Raw genomic sequence first — 19,214 nt, 5'->3', positions numbered from 1 at the left:
GAGTAGCCGGCCATTACACTTTCCTTGCCCTTTTTTGACAGCTACCGTAATATTTTTTTATTTTTCTAAATTTCGGGGCCAGAAGTAAGGTGAGTCTTCTTATACATGGGGAAATACGGTAGTTTTTCCGCGGCGGATACCGCGGACAATTGAATACCCCCCTTAGACTTGTGAAAAAAACTGTGTAGTGATCTCTGAGCAGCAGCGATTTCTTCTCAGTCTGGAAAGGGTTAAAGTCCATTTCCAAACAATCTGAAAAGCCCTCATTCTACAATGAGCAGTACTAAAAATGGAGAATATTGAAGACCGACCTTTTTCTTAGCAGTGGGCATCCTAGCAGTTTGACCCAAAGATCTGAAGTTTACAGTTAAGTCTTCCAGTTGCCAAAATTGGTTTATTGTAGGAAAATATGAATAAGTTCTAGGTAGATGTGGCTAAAAGGAATTTGGTAAAGTGATAATCTGTGGTGTAAAATATGAAACTGAAGAATGCTGCTATGTTTATATGAATATAATTATACATCTTTACAGGATGAAATCCAGCCTAGACCTAATGGAGCTTTCTCCTGATAACAGTGAAGATTTGCTGAAATCTGAACTTTATTGTGTAGATCTACAGGCTGCCCTGGATGCCATTTCTGCCCTGAAACTTACAGCAAGCAACTCCAATGGTTAGCGGGCCTTTGCTGTCGGCTTATACAAACATGACACTATCAAATCTTTGTCCCTATTTAAACTATTTTAGTTATGTAATTTTATGTTGTACAAATAAACGCACTTTCTAAATGTGTGAATTTCTTCATGTAAATTTTTCTACTGCAAATGGAGGTGGAAGGGATTCCTTTGCAAAGCTGTAAAGGAACAAATCTTGGGTAAGGCTGAAAAATATTTCACCTTTTTTGTAATGCATGTGTAAAAATGGCCTTTAGGTTTATTTTTCATCCTCTAACGTCTAACTACTAAAATAACCAGCAACATGTAGTCATAGCTTGTTCTGCAGCTTAATTGTTGGAACATTTGGTTTGTTTGTTTTTTTACATTGACCACACTATTGTATATTTGAAGAAAATAAATCTGCATTTGACCATAGGAAAAGCTAGAAATGTGATATTTTTGCTCTAAATGTTCTCTGAGCATTGCACATGGCTTTACCTTGCTTTAAGCAGCTACTGCATCACAATACTAGAGATTTGTGCTATGTGTAGGCGTTAATCACCAAGGCTGACTTTTTTTTTTTTCCCATTTGCGATTTTTAAATGACTAAGTTTAAGAACCTATTGTGCTGTAATCCATTTTGGCTTTTATAATTTTGTGCTAGCTCCTACTAATTAAAGGGCAACTGCCACAATTGCTCTACCTGTAGTTCACTTATACTCTTTGGGAAACTTTTCGATTGTGGCTGCTGGGGCACGTTTTGTTTTTAAGTAATGCATTTTTGGATCAATGGCATATTTGGCATGGGCGATACTCACACATGCAGATGGATTCCAATAAAGTGTCTTTGTTTTTAAATGTACTTATTTTTTAAACTTCTTCACTTTTAAAAATTACATGAAAGAAGTCTAATGATTGGCCATACTTTGTTATTTTTAGTCTAATACACATTTATTTTTAATATACCACAGTTGTCTTGGCCATTTTGGCTGCTAGTACACCATTGATTCCCATATGTCACAATGTGAATGCTTTGTGAATCTGTGATTGCAAAGTTTGAGGAAGAATAGGGATGTTCACTTAGACTACTTTGTTTTATTTACTTGTGTGCACCAATAGTGAATTAAGGTGATGTTTGCATATCTTGTGTTTATCAAAAATGTCTACTAATATATTGCATTAAATTCCCCCTGATTTGCTTTAGTAGATTTACAAATGCAGTTACAAAAAATGAATACTTGACTAAATATTTAAAGACAATTGACTCTGTGTAAGCATATAACTATTGCTATTCGGATATCAAGAATAAGGTAAGCCACTTGGGAATTCATTTTCACTTTATTTATATATTTTTATTTTTTTTATTATAGATTGCCTGACTAAAATAAATGGAAACTTCTCTTTTAAAACTATAACAAAGACATGGAAACATGAAATAGTAACCAATGAGAAGTATTGTGTAAGTGGCCAGTAGTATAACCTCATTGATCTATTTATCTACTAAATACTATAAATACGGCCAATTATTTGGTTTTTTCTTTTACAGCCTATTCTGGGTCACGAACTTCATTATCTTCAAGGTCAAATGCAAAAAATATCCATTCGCTTTAGATCTATAACAGAGATGCCTGAATATCAGCACTTGAGCTATGAGGTAAAATTTCATACATGTAATGTTCATATACTGTGTAGCACATAAGTGAAGCAAATGGTTTTTAAAAAAAAACAACAAAAAAAAAGAACATAGTTTGTTGGCACATTGCTTCTGCGGATATGTGCTCATAACAGCTGAAATTACTACTGGTCATCAAAGTTGGCAGCTCTGCTGTTTAAAGCACATGTAATCTAAGTGTTGCATAATTCTCTCTGTATTGTGCGCCTTCTATTTGTGTGTAAAAAAAAACAAAAAAAAAAAACCCGCTCACTGACCTGTAGATTTTTCTTACAAAAAAGATGGTCCAGTATCTGAGAGGTTGCTATTAAAATCCGACGCCGAAGGTGATTAAAAGATAATCCTTTGCCCAATAGCAGTAGAGGCAGTGTGGGAAGACTAGAAGTGTAGCCGGTAAAAACCATTGCATCCCTATAATGTGTAACCACCTGTGTGTGGTTCTGGGGTGCATAGGTGGGTAATGCACTTCCTCACTCTTCTGCCCTGGCTAGCTCTTGGGTGTGGGTCCCCACACGAGTTTTACAGCAGTGTCTTAAGTGTGGACACAGGCGTTCTTGTGTGGTAGTGCAATGTAATAGTTGTTGCAGTAAGTTGTAAGTTGCGCATAGGGCAAACACAAATTAAATTTAAACATGTACAGTTCCCTCCTCCAGGGTGAAGCTTGGTCATATCTCAGTATGTTGGGACAGTTTTGTGCTGAACTTAAATTTGAGCAAAATCACAGTACTTTAAACTAGGCAATTCTAGTGTTTTGCAAATGATTACATCCACAGTCTAATATGGATGTAATCTGCAAAGCACTAGAGTTGCATAGTTTAAAGTACTACGATTTTGATCAAATTTAAGTCCCTTGCTTCCGTACACAATATAACTGCATTCGTGTACACAACAGATTACATTCCTGGGTATTGTGGTTCTACACATCCACTTGCAGATTGCATGTCAGCCTTTGCTCTGTCTGCAGAAGTGATTTTTACCCCAATAACCATCTTAAACATTTCCCAGATCTGGGTCATCTGCTCAATGCACTTCAAAACACTTCCTTTTTCTCAGTGCCGCTCACACACGTTGTGTTCCTCCTTTCAAGAAAGTCCAGCTCGCCTATCCTCTAGTCATCGTGGTTACTTACCCCTTTTCTACTGGGATGACATCCCTTGGGCTATAACACATTTTCGCTGTGCTCTCTCCCCTCTTGGGATTTTCACATTCGGTGAATTTGTACAGGTTCTGACACCATCTGTGCACACTCGGGTTTGCTTGGTAGATCTGACACTCTTGTAGCCCAAGGGGTGAGTGAAGAGGCTTCAACACCCTCTCTGTCACTCTGGGTCACATAATATACTGCTACACTACGTCTTGCAGCAACACTCTGCAAAAAGGGTCTCCTTCAGTGCTCTCCCCTCTGTAGACATGGGGACTCTGGCAGATCCTCATTGCTGCCATTATTGGCTCAACACTTCTTTGGCAGCGAGCTCCCCCACCTCCTCTTAGGGGCTCTTCTTTATTATGGGGGCTCCTTCCCCCTTGTGGGCAACATCATAATGCTTAGTGGAGCTGTAATCTAATTAAAGCATTATTTAGTTTTACAGTATTTTTAAAAGGGAAAATGTGTCTAGATGTATCCTAACATGCTATTGACAGTTTGTCTTGGCTCATAAGTCACCATTAACAAGTGTTGTGATTTTATATCTGTAGAATTTGTATTTTAAATGCATCAAAACAAACTAGTCCTCACTTAATGGCATCCTGTATTTACTGTAATTGATAGGAACTTCGTATGAAGTACTATGAAGAGTCTATCATACAGGAAAGTGAGGTGTCGCTGCCTGAAGGACAAAGACCAGTTGTCCCCAATGATGCATACCAATTTAAATTAAGAATTGCAGGAGTAACCGAACCAAAAGATAGCAGACTTGTTCGACAAGATGCCGTTGATGGTAAGCGGGACACAGTCTCCAAAACATCAACAAAAACAAAGCTTGGAAAAATGCATCAAGAGGACAAACTATCTGCATGTATGTTAAAAAATCCAAAGAAAGCACCAGTTAAAGTTCAAGACTCTCCCAAGTATTTCTTAGGGGATTGGAACAGCAGAGCATCTCCTGACAAGGTTGTGAAAGAGACCAAATTTGGTAATGAAACTAACAGCAAAAATGTGTTCCCAAGCTTTTGTTTGGGTAAGCCCGACGTTACAGCTATAACAACGCCTAGTAATAACGGAAGATTTGGTAAAAAATCAAAGACTGCAGCATCCTTATCCATAGTGAAAGATGGATCAGTGAAGAGCAACTTTGCAATGACCAACAAGCCTTTTGATATGCTTGGTAATACTGCTGTATCCAGTGACACAAAAGTTACATCTTCTTCATTTTGCAATGTGTTCAGTCTACTGCAGCCTCAAGAGCCAGCAAATGAAGGCAAGGTCACTAAATGTTTCATTCTATTTATAGTCTTATTTCAGACCTCATGCTTAAAATTGTGTATCTTTTTCAGTCCCAGAGGACATGTCTTCGGAAGAATATTACGATGCAAATTCTAATGTAAATTCGGATGTGGAAGAGACCTGCGAAGAAACGAATATTCGTAATAATACAGACAATGAATCGCAAACTATTTAGAAGAAGCTACGTTAATTCCGCTGGTATGGTTGATTAACGTCCAATTACTAGTATCTTTTATAATTTCTTTTGTGGGGGTTTTTTTTTTTTTTTTTTTTTTAATGCCACATCAGATTAATGAGTATATCTAGCCCTGTAACATTTACTCTAAGGGGGGGATTCAATGGGCGGAAAAAATATGCGCAATGTGACTTCGGAACGGCGACACCTCATGCTTTGCGTTTTTGTTTTTCTGAGAGGTGCGAACAAAAAGTTGCATATTTTTACTGTACCAACAGTAATAATGCGCAGCCACAATGCTACTGAGAACATCACGGCTAACTGGATCTCCCCATAAGGGTAGAATAATGAAGCCTCTAACTGAAAAATGGAGACTTTTTTTTTAGATATTTTAGTAGTGTCTTGTGTGGCATTTTAATAAAACTGTTATGAATCATGTCTGTTATCTAAAATTGGTTGCCATTTAAAAGAAAATTATATTGCGACATTAGAAGAAGTTGTTCTGTTTTTAAAGTGAGTAAAGACACCTCTGAATCATAGACTGATAGAAAATAGTGCCATTTATATGAATATAGGGTCTACATTTCTAGTCCTAATTGTAGTAAATTTGTATAGTGCAAATTGCACATGCTCCAGTATCTTTAAAAATATGCTACAATTTTGTAAAAGGGTATCGTTGCCTTAGTATGAGGTCAAACTTTCATCTTAACACTTCTATGGAGTTAGTGTGGCAGATTCCTGCTCATCTTGGTTCTCTACATTTGTTTTGTTTATTCAATGGGTATATGACATATGTCATACTTTTTTCTTAAAAATGTGTAACCTAATTTACTATCTGCATATAAAAAACAAGAATTCATTGTTTTATAAAAAATGTAATCTAAAATGAAGCCATATTTAAAGATGAGGTTTTTTTTTTAATTTATTTTTTTATTTTTTTTACTGAGAATTTATTCCAGCAGTAGTTGTCTTATTTGCAGAATAAAACCTACAATCAGGAGCAGGATAGAACACTTGAATTGAAGATATACATAAGGCTTTGACATGAAATAAACTAATTTCCCACATGTTTATTACTGTACTTTGTTTTACAGTGTTCCTGTCTTATATGCACCTGCCATTAATGTCCATCTTGGTTTGATTTTGTAGAATACTTGGAGTAAAGTGTTTTTTTTTTTGTTTTTTGTTTTTTTTTTGTTTTATAACTAAACATTGATAAGTCTTTGACAGACAAAACTATTTGTAGGTGTTTAGGTCTAAATTTCTCTTAATCTAACTGACAAGTTAGCTTCTCAGTCAGGTGTATGCAGTCACTGAGCGCACACATGATTACTTCTGCCCTACAGACCACCATTACTTTTAATGATGTAAATTAAAGTAGCAAGGATGAAGGAATGAAGATTTGGAACATAGGAGCTGTTATAAAATTCATTACTTTCATTTGTTTCTATTTTATTTGTAAAGCGCCTTAGTGCTCCTCTGTGCATGCTTGTAGGGAAAGTGGTACATACATAAACGGGGACATAGAAGGTAGACAGAATAATTAGTCATGAAAACGGGCAAGAAACAGTAGGGAGAGAGCTTACAATCACGTGAGCAAGTGGGTGTTGGGAGAGTAGCATCATTCAAAAAAGTGTTAAAGATTTGAAGGCTGTGAGGAAGCCATAAGGCTTGAAAGGGCATTAAGGACATGGAAAATGGCATGGGAGATGCCTTTTAAGCAGGAGTGAGAGGTGGCTGTTTGAAAAGTGAGTAAATCACACGTCACTTCCAAGACCATCTTCACAACAAGGAAACTGGGGCACAATGTATCTTCCATCAGAGATTCCAATGAACTACCCACCCTGTACTCTTTTAAATACCTTAAGTACTGTAAAGTTAGTACTGGATCACATCCATCTCTTAAACGGTAGCTGGTTGTAATAATCCAAGTATAATAGATGTACTTATATATAGCATTAAATCTATGGCTTACATTATAAATACATATTTCTTATATACCCTAGCACAACATTAGAAGTAAAAAGAAAAGTTTATTTTAAACAGCAGAGCCTAACGTGTTGGTTACATTTATTAACTACCTATTCCCATTCTACAAGTGCGCCTGAATCATTGAAGACTTAACCCTACATTTTGATTGCAGAACCGCTTCCTGAACAAAGCATGCACATAACGGCTCATATTAACAGCCGGCACTGAGTGTGTCTGTATGGAGCATGCACAAGACCTTCCAGCAACTTAACACAGACTTGAAGGTTTTGCTGTATGCTACTCCTTACAGGGGAGGTAAAGGACGATCCTTTAGGAACAAGATGCTGAGGGGATTCTCAAGTATCCCTTGCAGACACAGAAAATACAACAAACATGAGTTTGATTTCTTGAACACCTTCTCCATGCTCTTGGATAAAATGTTTTCCTGCATCATTTCACATATCTTGGCTTGTTTAAACCTTGCGGACACTTGTCGCTCATGCTACAACGATGGGATCAATTACTATTATCGCCCAAATAGAACCCCTCCCCCTCTTATTTTTATGCTTTTCACCAGAACTGTTTTTACTCTCTTCATTTTAAGTGTGTTTAATTTCTTGCCCAAACTGTTTCTATACTATTTGTACTACTGTTATATATGTCTTGCCAAAACACTTGTTTGTAACAAATACAGATATTTTGTTAATAAATGTCATTTATCACATAATCCGTATTGACTACATTCCACACCCTACTATGCACACAGACAGACTAGTTATCTATTACATGGTTACTACCCTGCATCAATATTCCCCTTAGCACCTTGGAGTTCCTCTATATTTTATTCGTATTTTGTAGAGCGATAGGGGTCTCCTCTCCACAACAATTGACAGCTTACCCTAAACATTCAAACTTAAAGGGAGCACAGATAAAAACATCAATTTCATCTGTAATAACATGAGCAGGCATTTTAATAAGTGTTACAAGCTATAACAAATCTGACAACAAAGCAGTAAGGAGCTGGGGGTCTCGGGTGAAGGGTTGAAGGACTGCATGTTGCCCATTCCTGGCCTAGATGTTTGTATAGGTTGCCTGGGCAATATGCAGTGTTCTACATAACGAGTCACGTGACTCCATTTTGTAAACCTTGGCCCTGTTCTAGATGTATCTGTTCTGTTTATGATCTATTAATGCTGATTGGATATATATATATATATATCTATATCTATATCCAAAGACAGCTGATTTTGTTTTTATATTCTGCATTAAGCTATTATAGATGATTACAATTCCTTTATGGATAATAGGGAATGTTTTATGAACTCAATGGCATTGGTTTTTATCCGGTATATGTGAAACACACACATGCTGGAAATGTGAGAATAATAATTTTTATTGGTTACTTGGACTATAAATATGTTCTGGGTACATGCAGTCCCCACTGCCTTGAAAAAAAGACCTGTTGGTCAGGCTCACCAGAGCCAGATATGGGCAAGGCCTTGGGGCTGAGGGGGCCATCCTCAATTGGATGGCCCCCTCAGCCCCAAAGCCTTGCCCATATCTGGCTGTGCCAATTTTTATGTAACCAAAAAGAAAAATATATGCATAATATGAACAGTGTAGTAAAACAGGACATTTATTGATTTATGTTCTTATCACATCTACACATTGTTAACTTGGATATATGTGTGTTTTACAGCGGTGTAGTTATAATTACAACTTTAAACCAAAATATTTTGATCGTCTCTTCCAGCGCCAGAGAACACGCCACTTAGAGGGCCCAGGCCCCAGAGTGGGATGTGCAAATTTTATTTTTTTTGTTAATATGGATCTATATAATATATAAAGAATAAGTATAATTAACCCATTTCCCAGCAGCCAGTAAAGCTTTTCTGATTTCCTGAACTGAATCAAGTTGTTCCTATTGAAAACATTAGGACACGTGACACAGATTAATTCACATTTGTTGATTTGCAAGCTAAAACAAAAAAATATTTTCATTTTGTTATCCAAAACATGCATGTTTATAACATCTTCTGGTTTAATTTAAAATCTGTAAACTTTTGTGTAGGTACATATTTCCCCCCCCAAAAAACTTAAAATCGAAGAAAATATTTTGGTGCGAATCCTATTTGAATTTAAAATCCATAGTGACTTTAAAAGAAAAAAAAAAAGCCTAAAATATTTTACAACTTTGAACTTAGTACATTCACTGAGGATGGTTTTGTGAGTTATAAATTTAGTCCTAAATTGGTCATTGTTTGTTATTCCCAGAATGATTATTTCTCAAACTCCATTGGGTTTGGTTTTCTTTAAATTGTATTTATATTTGAATTATGGAACATATAAATAACAATTGATAAGTCTATTTTAAGTTTAAAGATACTAGTTAGCAGCTGGTTTCTTTTATAAAAAATTATATTTTTTTAAAATTCCTACAAAGAACATTTCCTTAAAAAAAAAAAATATGCTGTTCCTGAAGATGCTGGTGCTATACTGGAATAAGTTTTGCATACATTGTTTTCACTTGTTCAAAAGCCAATGCGACTGGGTCATTTTCATCTTCACACATCTCTTTCATGCAAACACTGTAAAATAGCACATGAATGAATATGTAACTTTTTTCTTCCCATCAAAGTGAATAAAGTGGAGGTTGAAGAGGTTCTAGGTTTTTGGATTTTTACAGATGTAGCAAGATTTAAATGGACACTGAGCAAGTCCCAATGCCATTCATGTTATGTGCTATGGCAGTTTTTTTCCCCAGGGATAACCTTTTTTTCAGATGTAATATTGAGCAATCATTTGTGTACCTACTGAATTGAATGGGAAAATTTAAATCATTAAATTAGAGGTCACACTATAACAGGGAAAAACCAAATGCGGTCCTCTTGTCATAGTGTGAACCAGACAGAGCCTAGTCAGTTCAGGACTAGAAACCCTAGGGGGAGAAAATCACAAGAAAAGGAGCATATCTTCTTGTCTGAAATATATCCATCCCCATGCTGAAAACCACCGGCTCTTCCTGACATCCATGGGTTCTGAGTGCCAGGGTAATGGAAGAAAAATCAGGAGTAGCAAATTTGCCTCCCCTGTGGCCCCAACATAATGGGAACAGGGTCCCTAAGACCTCTTCAACATTCTACTAATATAGTATAAATAAGCATATATTACACAGACAAGCAGTTTTTGTGATGGTGGTGGGGGACATACTTTCATTATTAATCTTCTTTTCCTTTTCTCTAGAGGGATTGTTGTTATCCATTTGGAAATAATACAGAAAAACAAATTAATGCAAACTCCACAATGAACACCTGGTGCACAATGACTGAAAAAAAAAAAAAAAAATTATTTGATCCTCAACCATTCATAAGAGAATATTCGCATTGGACGATGTTGTGGAAGATTTTTATTTTTCGAATAAAGAGGGGTTTTGGAGATTCCTTTATTAAAATGTATGTTTAGTAAATTTGTGTGTGTGTTATTTACTAATTTATATTATTCACTAATTAGCCGGAACATTAAAATCACCTGCCTAATATTGTCCTCGTGCCGCCAGAACATCTCTGTCACATCAAAGCATTGAATTCACAAGACCTATGGTATCTGGCACCAAGACATTAGCAGCAGATCCTTTAAGTATTGTAAGTTACAAGATGGGGCCTCCATGGTTCAGACTTGATTTTCCAGCACATCCCACAGATCTCGCATTGAGATGCGGGGAATTTGGAGGCCAAGTCAACACCTTGAACTCTTTGACATGTTCCTCAAACCTTTCTTGAACAATGTTTGCAGTGTGGTGGGATCCATTATCCTGCTGAAAGAGTCCACTGCCACCAGGGAAGGAGTGTACTTGGTCTGCAACAATGGTTAGCCAGGTGGTACATGTAATAGCAACATCTATATGCAAAACCTAGTGATCAATTAGAGGCTTATCAATTACAGGAGTGGGATGAGTTATTTCAGACCACTTTTCTAAAACCAATAAGAGTAGAGTAAGTTTGGACCAGAGGGGCTGCCTGGGGAGTACCCAGGTTTCTGCAAGATCTTCAACAAAAAGCTTGCAGAAGCACTTGACCTACAGAAAATGGGACACTATAGTTGACAAGCTGCCTGGCCCAAGTCCCCAATGGCCAGGAAATGATCGCTGCCTGAGACAATGACTACCTACATCCAGGAGAACATGGAGTAAGACTTCATCATTGTGGCCAGGTTCAAGAATCGGTATCCTACTGACTTTGGACCTTTTCTCAAGACTGTCATGCCACGTTCACAGAACTGACCCAGCGAGAGGCTTACAACCTGATACATGCCTAGTAAGAGGACGAATGGAACATGGCCTTCAATATGAAGAGTGGATGCTATGAATACTGAGCCATGCTCTTTAGCCTGTGCAGTGCCCTAGCAGCCTTCAAAACATGTGAATTTGCACTTTAAAGACCAACTAGACATCACTGCTCATCTACCTGGATGATATCCTCTTTTTTTTTTTTTCAGCACACTTGAGGACATCATGACCATATGAAAAAAAGTATTGCAGAGTGTGGGGAAACGAGGTATTAATATCACCTCAACCTGTCAACTGCAGACTATAAAAAACATACTTTTTCTAGCCCTCTGGTTCCCCCATATTTGTCAGTCATATTTAAGCTTGTGTGTACTCTATTTTGAAAGTAGTTAAAACAACTGCCAGCTTATATCGTTAGCATGCAGACTAGTCCATTGTTCAGTCTAGGCAAAAAGGTTTATTGTCCACCAGTACTGTATGAATGTTCTTCACACCAGGGGGTCTCCTGGCTTCCTTTAACTTTGATCTGTGTGTGCTAGCATAGGAAAAGGGTCCACAGACAGAGCTCTATGTTTAATTACAGACGATGGCATTGTGGATTCAAATGTAAAGGTGTCTGGAGATCTGGAGTATGGTCTTTCCTGTTTACGCAAACTTTCCTGTCACATAACAATACCTTCTCCTAATTACTATCAGGAATGACTAATCTGCTATCTCCTTGTCTGTATGTTTACCTGGGAAAAGGTAAACACACAAAAAGGACCAATCAGGCCGGTCCTGGAATTGCTGTTGAGGTCATTTCTGGCCTTAAAAGAAACCCAGAGAGGGCAGCAAATTGGCATTCACTACAAAGTGATAGCTGAGGTCAGGCTGGCGTTGAGATATATTAATCTCTGCCCCTGGCAGGAAAGGGCAATCAGTCCCTGGAGTACTGCCGTGCCCCAATCTACCTCTCCAGTTCTTGGGGAGCTGTGTGTCTGCCAAAAGTGGAGTGACCGTTACTTAGGGCCACTACGTTTGCTGGTAGTCTTAAAGGAGAGAGGTAGCAGTCCCTGAAAGTAACAAGGATACCGGTGAGGTGTTTTTATTATACCCTGTATGTTGTCTGCCAGACTGTAGTGTCATTTGTTGCAAGTTATTATTTACATCTGTTTTTTGCTGTTTTGTGCTACCATTTTGTTAAATAAACTTATTTGTATTATTTTGGATATTTGCCTGGGTGATTTTTGAACCTTGGATAGGTACCGGGTAGGCCAGCTGTGCGGCCCAGAAGGTTACGTTAAACCCGGTATCCTCACACAAAGGCTCTTGGAGAACTGAGTATTTTGCAAGAAGTGTTCCTTCACCCAGTTCAGAGTGCTTTCTGGGACTCAACATTTTAGCACAGGGTTTAGAAATGGAGAAAAAACAGCTCTTTCTGTTGTGCTCAATTGACTGTTGCCCAGAAGGATCAAGGTAATTCAGGGGTTTGTGGGGTTTAGCAACTACTTATTACAGGTGTTTTATCTGAAAACGTTAGCCCTATAACTGTCTTGACCAAGCGGGACTCTCAAGGCACATCTGACTTTCGACACCTTGGAACGTTTCTTCATCTTGGCGCCCATCCTATGATATCCCAACCCCATCTAAAAGTGGAGCAGAACCCATGCTTTACAAGACTGATGAAAAGGAGGCTGTTTACACTTTCCGATGTCAACTATGATATGGGAAGTTGGATGGCACATTTTGGAGGGGGCCAGATTCCCCCCGTCTACCGTTGCCAATAAAAGAAAACTAATATATTTAGGTGGTGAAGAGGGAAGTATGGTGCATACTATTTCTAAGTAGGTTTGACTTAATCGTAACCTACCAACCTGAATCAAGCAATGACAAGACCAACACAGTTCTCTCCTGAACATTACATCATGCATGGTGAGGCCAGTATCCATTTAGGTTTGATTCAGAGAGAGGCCATCTCTTAGACGTTACTGGACATGATCCAGGACTAAATGGCAGTGCTCACCAAGGTGCCTGAAGGCAATTGGTTGTGCCTCCTAATTGTCAGCTGCAGGTCCTGAAATCAGGCATCAGAAAAACTCAATTTAGTACTTCAGGAATTCCGATAGCTGACTAAGGAAGGATATTGCCTTCTTTATCCAATCCTTACCTGTTCACACACCCATGTTCCATGAACCCTGTCTTCTGGATTCCTAATTTGTTTACCCCTCCCACAGAGGCCATGAACTCATATCTTCATGGATTTCATCATCAATCTTCCCAAGAGAACACTACCATCCTGGTGGTAGTTTATTGCTTCTCCAAGCAAGTCCACTTATGTTCTTGAAAAAACTACCTCCCATATGTCTCCAAGATCTCCCCCAACAATGTCTTTTGGCTTTACTGGCTTCCCTTAGAGATAGTCTCCGAGCGAGGGGTCTAGTTTGTGGCTAAGTTTTGGAGGGCATTCTCCAAGAGACAGGGCATTTCACTCCACTTTTCATTGGGGTACCATCCCCAGTCCAACAGACAGAGTGAGCTAACCAAACCCTCAACCAGTTTATACGGTGCTCTGTCTTGGATGCCCAGCATGACAGGTCCCAACTGCTTGTGTAATAATCTATTTTTAATTAAATTTATTATTAATCAGGTTTAATTTATTCTAAATATTATTTGGTTCTGGTGAGATAAGTAAACAAGTATCAAGTGTGTTACATCATCAACAAAGGATGGACACTATTTGCATGGTCTTTCATAGGGTGGGGTACGTAAGTGCGCTGCTGATTCCAGCGACAACACTTACCCCGACATTGAGTGCGAAGCTGGGGACCCCAAAGGAGGCTGCGCCTGTATATTATAGAAGTCTTAACTACATTCTACAGGTAGCCTCCTTACGTTGAACCCTTAAGTGGCACAATAATACCGCCGGCGTTAAAACTCACGCTTTTTACACAGCCGCAGTGATTCAAAGTAATTTTTTTCAACAATCGAAATTCACAGCATGTCGAGGTCCCCCGCTTCGCACTCAATATGTCGGGGTAAATGTTGTCGTGGTCGTCATGTTTCAGTATCTTAGTATTTTTGATTTCTATGTCACACTTTCAGTGTGTAAGTGGTGTAGTAATAATAATACATTACCTAATAGATGCAATGACAAGAAAGAAGTCTTTTAATTGGTGATATGCATCTCCTTCATTAAACCTAGCAGAAAAAAATAATAATTATGAATCCACAATCTTATCACATTCTTATACACAATCTTCTACAATTTCCAACTGTCTTTTTTTTATGAAGCAACAGATTAGAAAAAACGTTTTAAGCATGGAACAGCATGCATGAGTGGTAAATGCCCCATGTGCCACCGTGTTTTTACATATCAGGTCTGACACAGATATATACAGAGAGAGAGAGAGAGAGAGAGATACATACAGTGGTCGAAGTTGAAACTTAGAAGTGGCTTCAAAAAAAATGTAATGGCAATGGAACTTAGTAATTTTACAATGAAGGTAGTGAGAGAAGTGATGGTATTGCATACCATCGTATACACCCCCATCGCGACTGCTGAATGTATGTATATATATATATATATATATATATATATATATATATATATATATATATATATATATAGGGTCCCTGGGGTTGTAGATGGAGAGAAAAGGATGGGCTCTATGTACTAGTCCAGGTCTTCTGTTGTGAGATGATTAATGCTGGCATCTGTGAGCTGTGTTTAAAAGCTGGCTATGCAGTGGATTCACTGTCTCACTACCTAGGGAAAGGGACTGTAGAGTCTCTGAGAAGAAGAGGTCCTGAGCGTATAGGTCTTTAGGAGAGACCAATCCCTTAATCTCCCTTCCTAGCGCTCTAAGGTCTGGAATAAGTTTAGAAAGGGCTTGGAGGGACATGTTGCAGGTGGGGAATGAAAAACCTATTTGTCTACCCATAAGTCAGTCCTAAATCAGCAGAGCATCCAAGATGCAGAGGAGTTGGTGGGTAGATACTGGGCGAGAAATACTGGGGGTCCACAACAAATCTACCAGGGGATAAAATTCCTGTTCATATAGCATGAGTCCTGATAACTTCTTTACCACAGGATGAAGACCCACTTCCTGAAAACTGAACCTATCAGAAAGTAGATAACAAATTTTGGGCAGCGAGGCATGTGTAACTAGTCATCAGTGCTAATCCCTGATTAGATCATCACTAGCATCTCCTGGAAAGAGAAAGCACCACTGAGTCTGAAAGCGCTGTAAAGCAGCTATCAGCTTACATGTTTTTTAAATTCAATAACAATAGTACCACCTAAATACTACTATACAAATGATGGAAAAAGAAACCCCTTAATTTTGAGTGTTATCACTTTATGTTATGTGGCAAATCAGATTTTCTCATTTATTAATAAGTGCCCAGACACTATTTTCTCTTTTGTATTTGACACTGGTTTATATTCGTTGTACAAATAGGGTAATGCAAATTTCACATTTACTACTAACTGTCAAGCTACATCTCTAGGCTATCTCCTGCTCTACTCTTTCTTTATGTTATTGTGTCACTCTTTATGTAAACCTGGTGTATAATCTACTGATATATAGCTGGGCCCATCTTCAGGTGCATCCAACTGAACATATGCACATAAATGCACTTTTCATGCATTTGTGTTTTCCTGCTTACGTTTAGGTGTAAATATGTCAAACTGCATGAGCCCAAGAGTTGTGTACAATTTCTCTACCTAGTCAAGATTACTGTCTAGATTTTGGTGTCTGGGAATTATGGAGCCAAAGTGCATGGTCACAAGGAGCTGAAACTTGAATTCAAACCAAACCACCGAGCCAGTCCCTGCATGTAATAATTATATTAATTTAATAAATATATTGTTAGGGCACAACTGAAATGTTCATGCTCCGCTGAGCTAACTCTGTTTTAAACATTTTACATTCTCAATGATTATGATTGCATGTGTTTGCAAAGTTTGTTAAGTAGTGATTTGCATTAATAAAACATACATTGAAAACCCTCAAAAAAGATGAAGCTGTGTCATCCCATGTACAGAATACATTGCAATAATACATACCCGTTATCTCTTACAATGGCTGATAAGGAGCCATGTTTGAAGAAATCAAGTGCATAAGAGTTAAGGGACATTGGTCTTCCACAAGCATCAGTTTTCTCCAGGTGTAACAGTGGAATATGTTTGTCGGGAATATGAGCTGTTTGCAGCATGAGCTATGGAGATATCAAAATCAGTGTTTTCTATACTCCTGCTATTCAAAGAAACAGCATTTATAGTATAACGTCTCTGACTTTCTGCTAAATAACCTATTGAAATAGGTGCAAGTGATTGTTGTCTCAGCTGGCTGTCAACCTCCCCACTGAGCTAATTATCAAGGAACAATTTAGACCTTTCTTCAAGGGACAACTTAAATGGAAGTCAAAGATATCTGAACACTGGGAGGCTTTCGGCACCAACCACCAAATTAAACATGTATTTAGGTTATCTTCCAGTGTGAGGCCAAAAAGGCAGACCCATGGGCACTAAACAGAGGTGGCCTCAAGTGTGGAAGAGATACAACTCCATATCGAGCTCTTGAAGACGTGCACAACAGGATACGTCCAAAGCTTACTTTTGCTTTCCTTGCTCTGCCCAGAGGGAGTTCTTAGACCTACACAATGTGTTAAATCGAACCCTCGCTCTCTTATGACCTTAAACCAGTGACACCAAGTGTGTATTAATAGCCTGAAACACCTTGGACTTCAGATATACCATGAAATGTTGCAACGGGTAAAGATATTTGGGCTGAACAATCATTTTATCAGGTTAATTCTCCCAGTCACCGTGAGAGAGAGTTTTTGCCAGGAATGACACTTGTTTTTAAGGTATTCAGTTACTGGGTTGACATTAAGCTGAACGTACTTGGAGGGATCCTCAGTCACCCAGATGCCCAAATATTTACACTTATTCAACCACAACAGTGAGTGGAAAGTGACGTGCACTGGTGTACCAGCCAACCCAGGGGGAAAACAGTGGATTAGCTCCAGTTTATCTTAAGGCTCTGAATTAGAGGGGGCAACAACATATGCTCTAAAAAGTGGGAGTAGGTTTCCAAAAGCTTGGGAACAAAAATTGTCTATACTTTTTATACACCTATATTGGATTACCATCTTTTCCTGGGGCCTTTCTATTTGGAAATGATGAAATGGCGGCATCTATCTCCTCTGTAATGCCAAAGTCCAGTAAGTCAACAGAGTCCAGCGACAATCGGGGTAGCCTGAGTGCACTCAAATACCCTGCAAGCTGCAGGGGGGTGTAGGAAGCTTGCGTTGCATACAATGGTTTATAGTAATCAAAGAATACCCCGGCTGTTTGATCCCCCGCATATTGTTTAGTATTTTTACTAACAATAATGGCCGAAATTGTCCTTGTCAAAACAGGCCAATTAGCTACCCCATGTCAGCATGAAAGTATTGACTATGTCTGAAAAAAAGGCGTTTCCGATTATTCTTATCAAACAAATGGTCCGACCACTCAGATTTGGAATGGGGCCAATTCAATCTATCAAACACGGAGCGAGAAGTGATGTATAAAGCATCTAGATCACAGCATTTCCGCTCCAATTCCCCCCCCCCTCTGTGTGTTGAGCTTTTTAATCCCTGCCACCTGTTCTATAAAGATGCCCCTCATAAAGGCCTTAAAGGGGTCCCATAACAACCCTGGGTTGACTCCCAGGGAAGTATCACTGATCAACATCGGCCATGATCGGAGAATGGTCTGAGATGCTCCTAGGAAGATAGCTTACAGAAGATACCGATGGGAGGCACAAAAAACCTAGCTCCTCTAGCAAAGACTTCCCTACATCAGGTAACCCCTTCACTGCGGTCACAATAAGCAATAGAGTTCAGGAAACCCTGTCCCTGGCCGCCGGCACCCCTGAAGCCACTTGGCCGCTGCCTGTGGGGTGGTAAAGAAAATGTTCCTGCCGTCAGCTGATACCTGCAACTTGGCTGGAAACAACATGGTATGCGAAAGTTGTAGCTTCTTTGGGGCACATTTATCATGTATCGAGCAAAACGAGAAATACTTATCAATCCTTATCGCATGGATGTATTTCTCAAATTTATGAAAAATGGAACACAGAAACAGCAGTTCCGAAAAACTGCTGTTTCTGTGATTAAAAAAACCATACTCACCACTGCCTCTTCGGTCGCGCTGGCTCCGGATCTCCTCCTCTTCGGTGTATTTTCTCTTCTTCATGCTGCTGCGCATGTGCCGACAGGAGAACTTGAGGCTGTGACAGGGAGGGATCACAAGATCACTCCCTGCGCATGCGCTGTCCAGCTCTGCTCTCCGGAGCAGAGCTGAACATAACGAAGAACAGAAGCTGGCGTACATTAACACAACTAGTTCCCGAAAAAAACATTTTTTCGGAACTTGTTAGATTGCGGCCAGGAGCAGTCACCATTCTGTTGAATGGTGACTGCTCGCAAATACGATCAGGAGTGCAAAGCAGCAGATACCAATGATAGCTGCTGCGATGCACCCTTAATAAATTTGCGGAGAGCACATTGTGGCCTAATTTACACGGTAAGTGCACGATAGTGCACTACCGTGCTTTCTTAAATATAGCCCTTTATCTGGATGAACTGTGATCAAGTCTTCTGGACTTTCATTGCCAATCAGGAAACACCGAGATTGTGCAGTTCTCGAAGCACAGGGAACCTTGTTGACATGTCATTCACAAATCGGTATTGCGGTCCTTGTAACGTAACAGTTTAGCAATGAAAGTACGTGCAGGGGCACCCGGCTGAGAGGTTATGCGGTGAGTACTTTCCACAGCGTGGGGAGAACACCTCCCTGCCAAATTCTTTAATAAGCCTGTCCTCTAGGAATGCCTCAGGGCTGGAGCCCTCTAATAGTTCTGGCAGCCCAACAAACTGAAGATTGTTTCTCCTGAGTCTGCCCTCCAGGTCCATCATCTTTGCCTTGCACTGGCCAATCTGCAATGCCAATCTTGCTATATCAACCCGCAGGGGGGCAGTAAGGT

General features: G+C 39.1%; 2 protein-coding genes across 3 annotated transcripts in view; one reads left to right on the top strand and one right to left on the bottom strand.

Annotated features, from left to right (window-relative positions):
* The window catches only part of LOC142140025 (uncharacterized), a 31,074-nt gene extending 20,694 nt beyond the window's left edge, over nucleotides 1-10,380 (top strand). Inside the window, exons 5-10 of one of the 2 annotated variants that reach the window (XM_075197888.1) lie at nucleotides 531-670; nucleotides 2,024-2,112; nucleotides 2,200-2,307; nucleotides 4,094-4,742; nucleotides 4,819-4,966; nucleotides 10,158-10,380. In XM_075197888.1, the coding sequence (XP_075053989.1) occupies nucleotides 531-670; nucleotides 2,024-2,112; nucleotides 2,200-2,307; nucleotides 4,094-4,742; nucleotides 4,819-4,943 (1,111 nt within the window). In that variant the 3' untranslated portion in view covers nucleotides 4,944-4,966; nucleotides 10,158-10,380. Of the gene's footprint in view, nucleotides 1-530; nucleotides 671-2,023; nucleotides 2,113-2,199; nucleotides 2,308-4,093; nucleotides 4,743-4,818; nucleotides 4,967-7,086; nucleotides 8,105-10,157 lie in introns of those variants that run through there. The other variant, XM_075197895.1, reaches the window with a different exon arrangement.
* LOC142140014 (putative ATP-dependent RNA helicase DDX60) overlaps nucleotides 8,535-19,214 on the bottom strand; it is a 155,227-nt gene continuing 144,547 nt past the window's right edge. The window contains exons 38-40 of the mRNA XM_075197877.1: nucleotides 16,247-16,398; nucleotides 14,314-14,376; nucleotides 8,535-9,502 (exon numbers count right to left, since the gene is read on the bottom strand). Of these exons, the coding sequence (XP_075053978.1) occupies nucleotides 9,406-9,502; nucleotides 14,314-14,376; nucleotides 16,247-16,398 (312 nt within the window). The 3' untranslated portion in view covers nucleotides 8,535-9,405. The remainder of the gene's footprint in view (nucleotides 9,503-14,313; nucleotides 14,377-16,246; nucleotides 16,399-19,214) is intronic.

The sequence above is a fragment of the Mixophyes fleayi genome, chromosome 1 (genome assembly GCF_038048845.1).
Source record: "Mixophyes fleayi isolate aMixFle1 chromosome 1, aMixFle1.hap1, whole genome shotgun sequence".
In the NCBI taxonomy this organism is placed as follows: Eukaryota; Metazoa; Chordata; class Amphibia; order Anura; family Limnodynastidae; genus Mixophyes; species Mixophyes fleayi.
The sequence above is the reverse complement of the archived record's forward strand: the minus strand, read 5'-3'. Positions and strand labels throughout refer to the sequence as shown.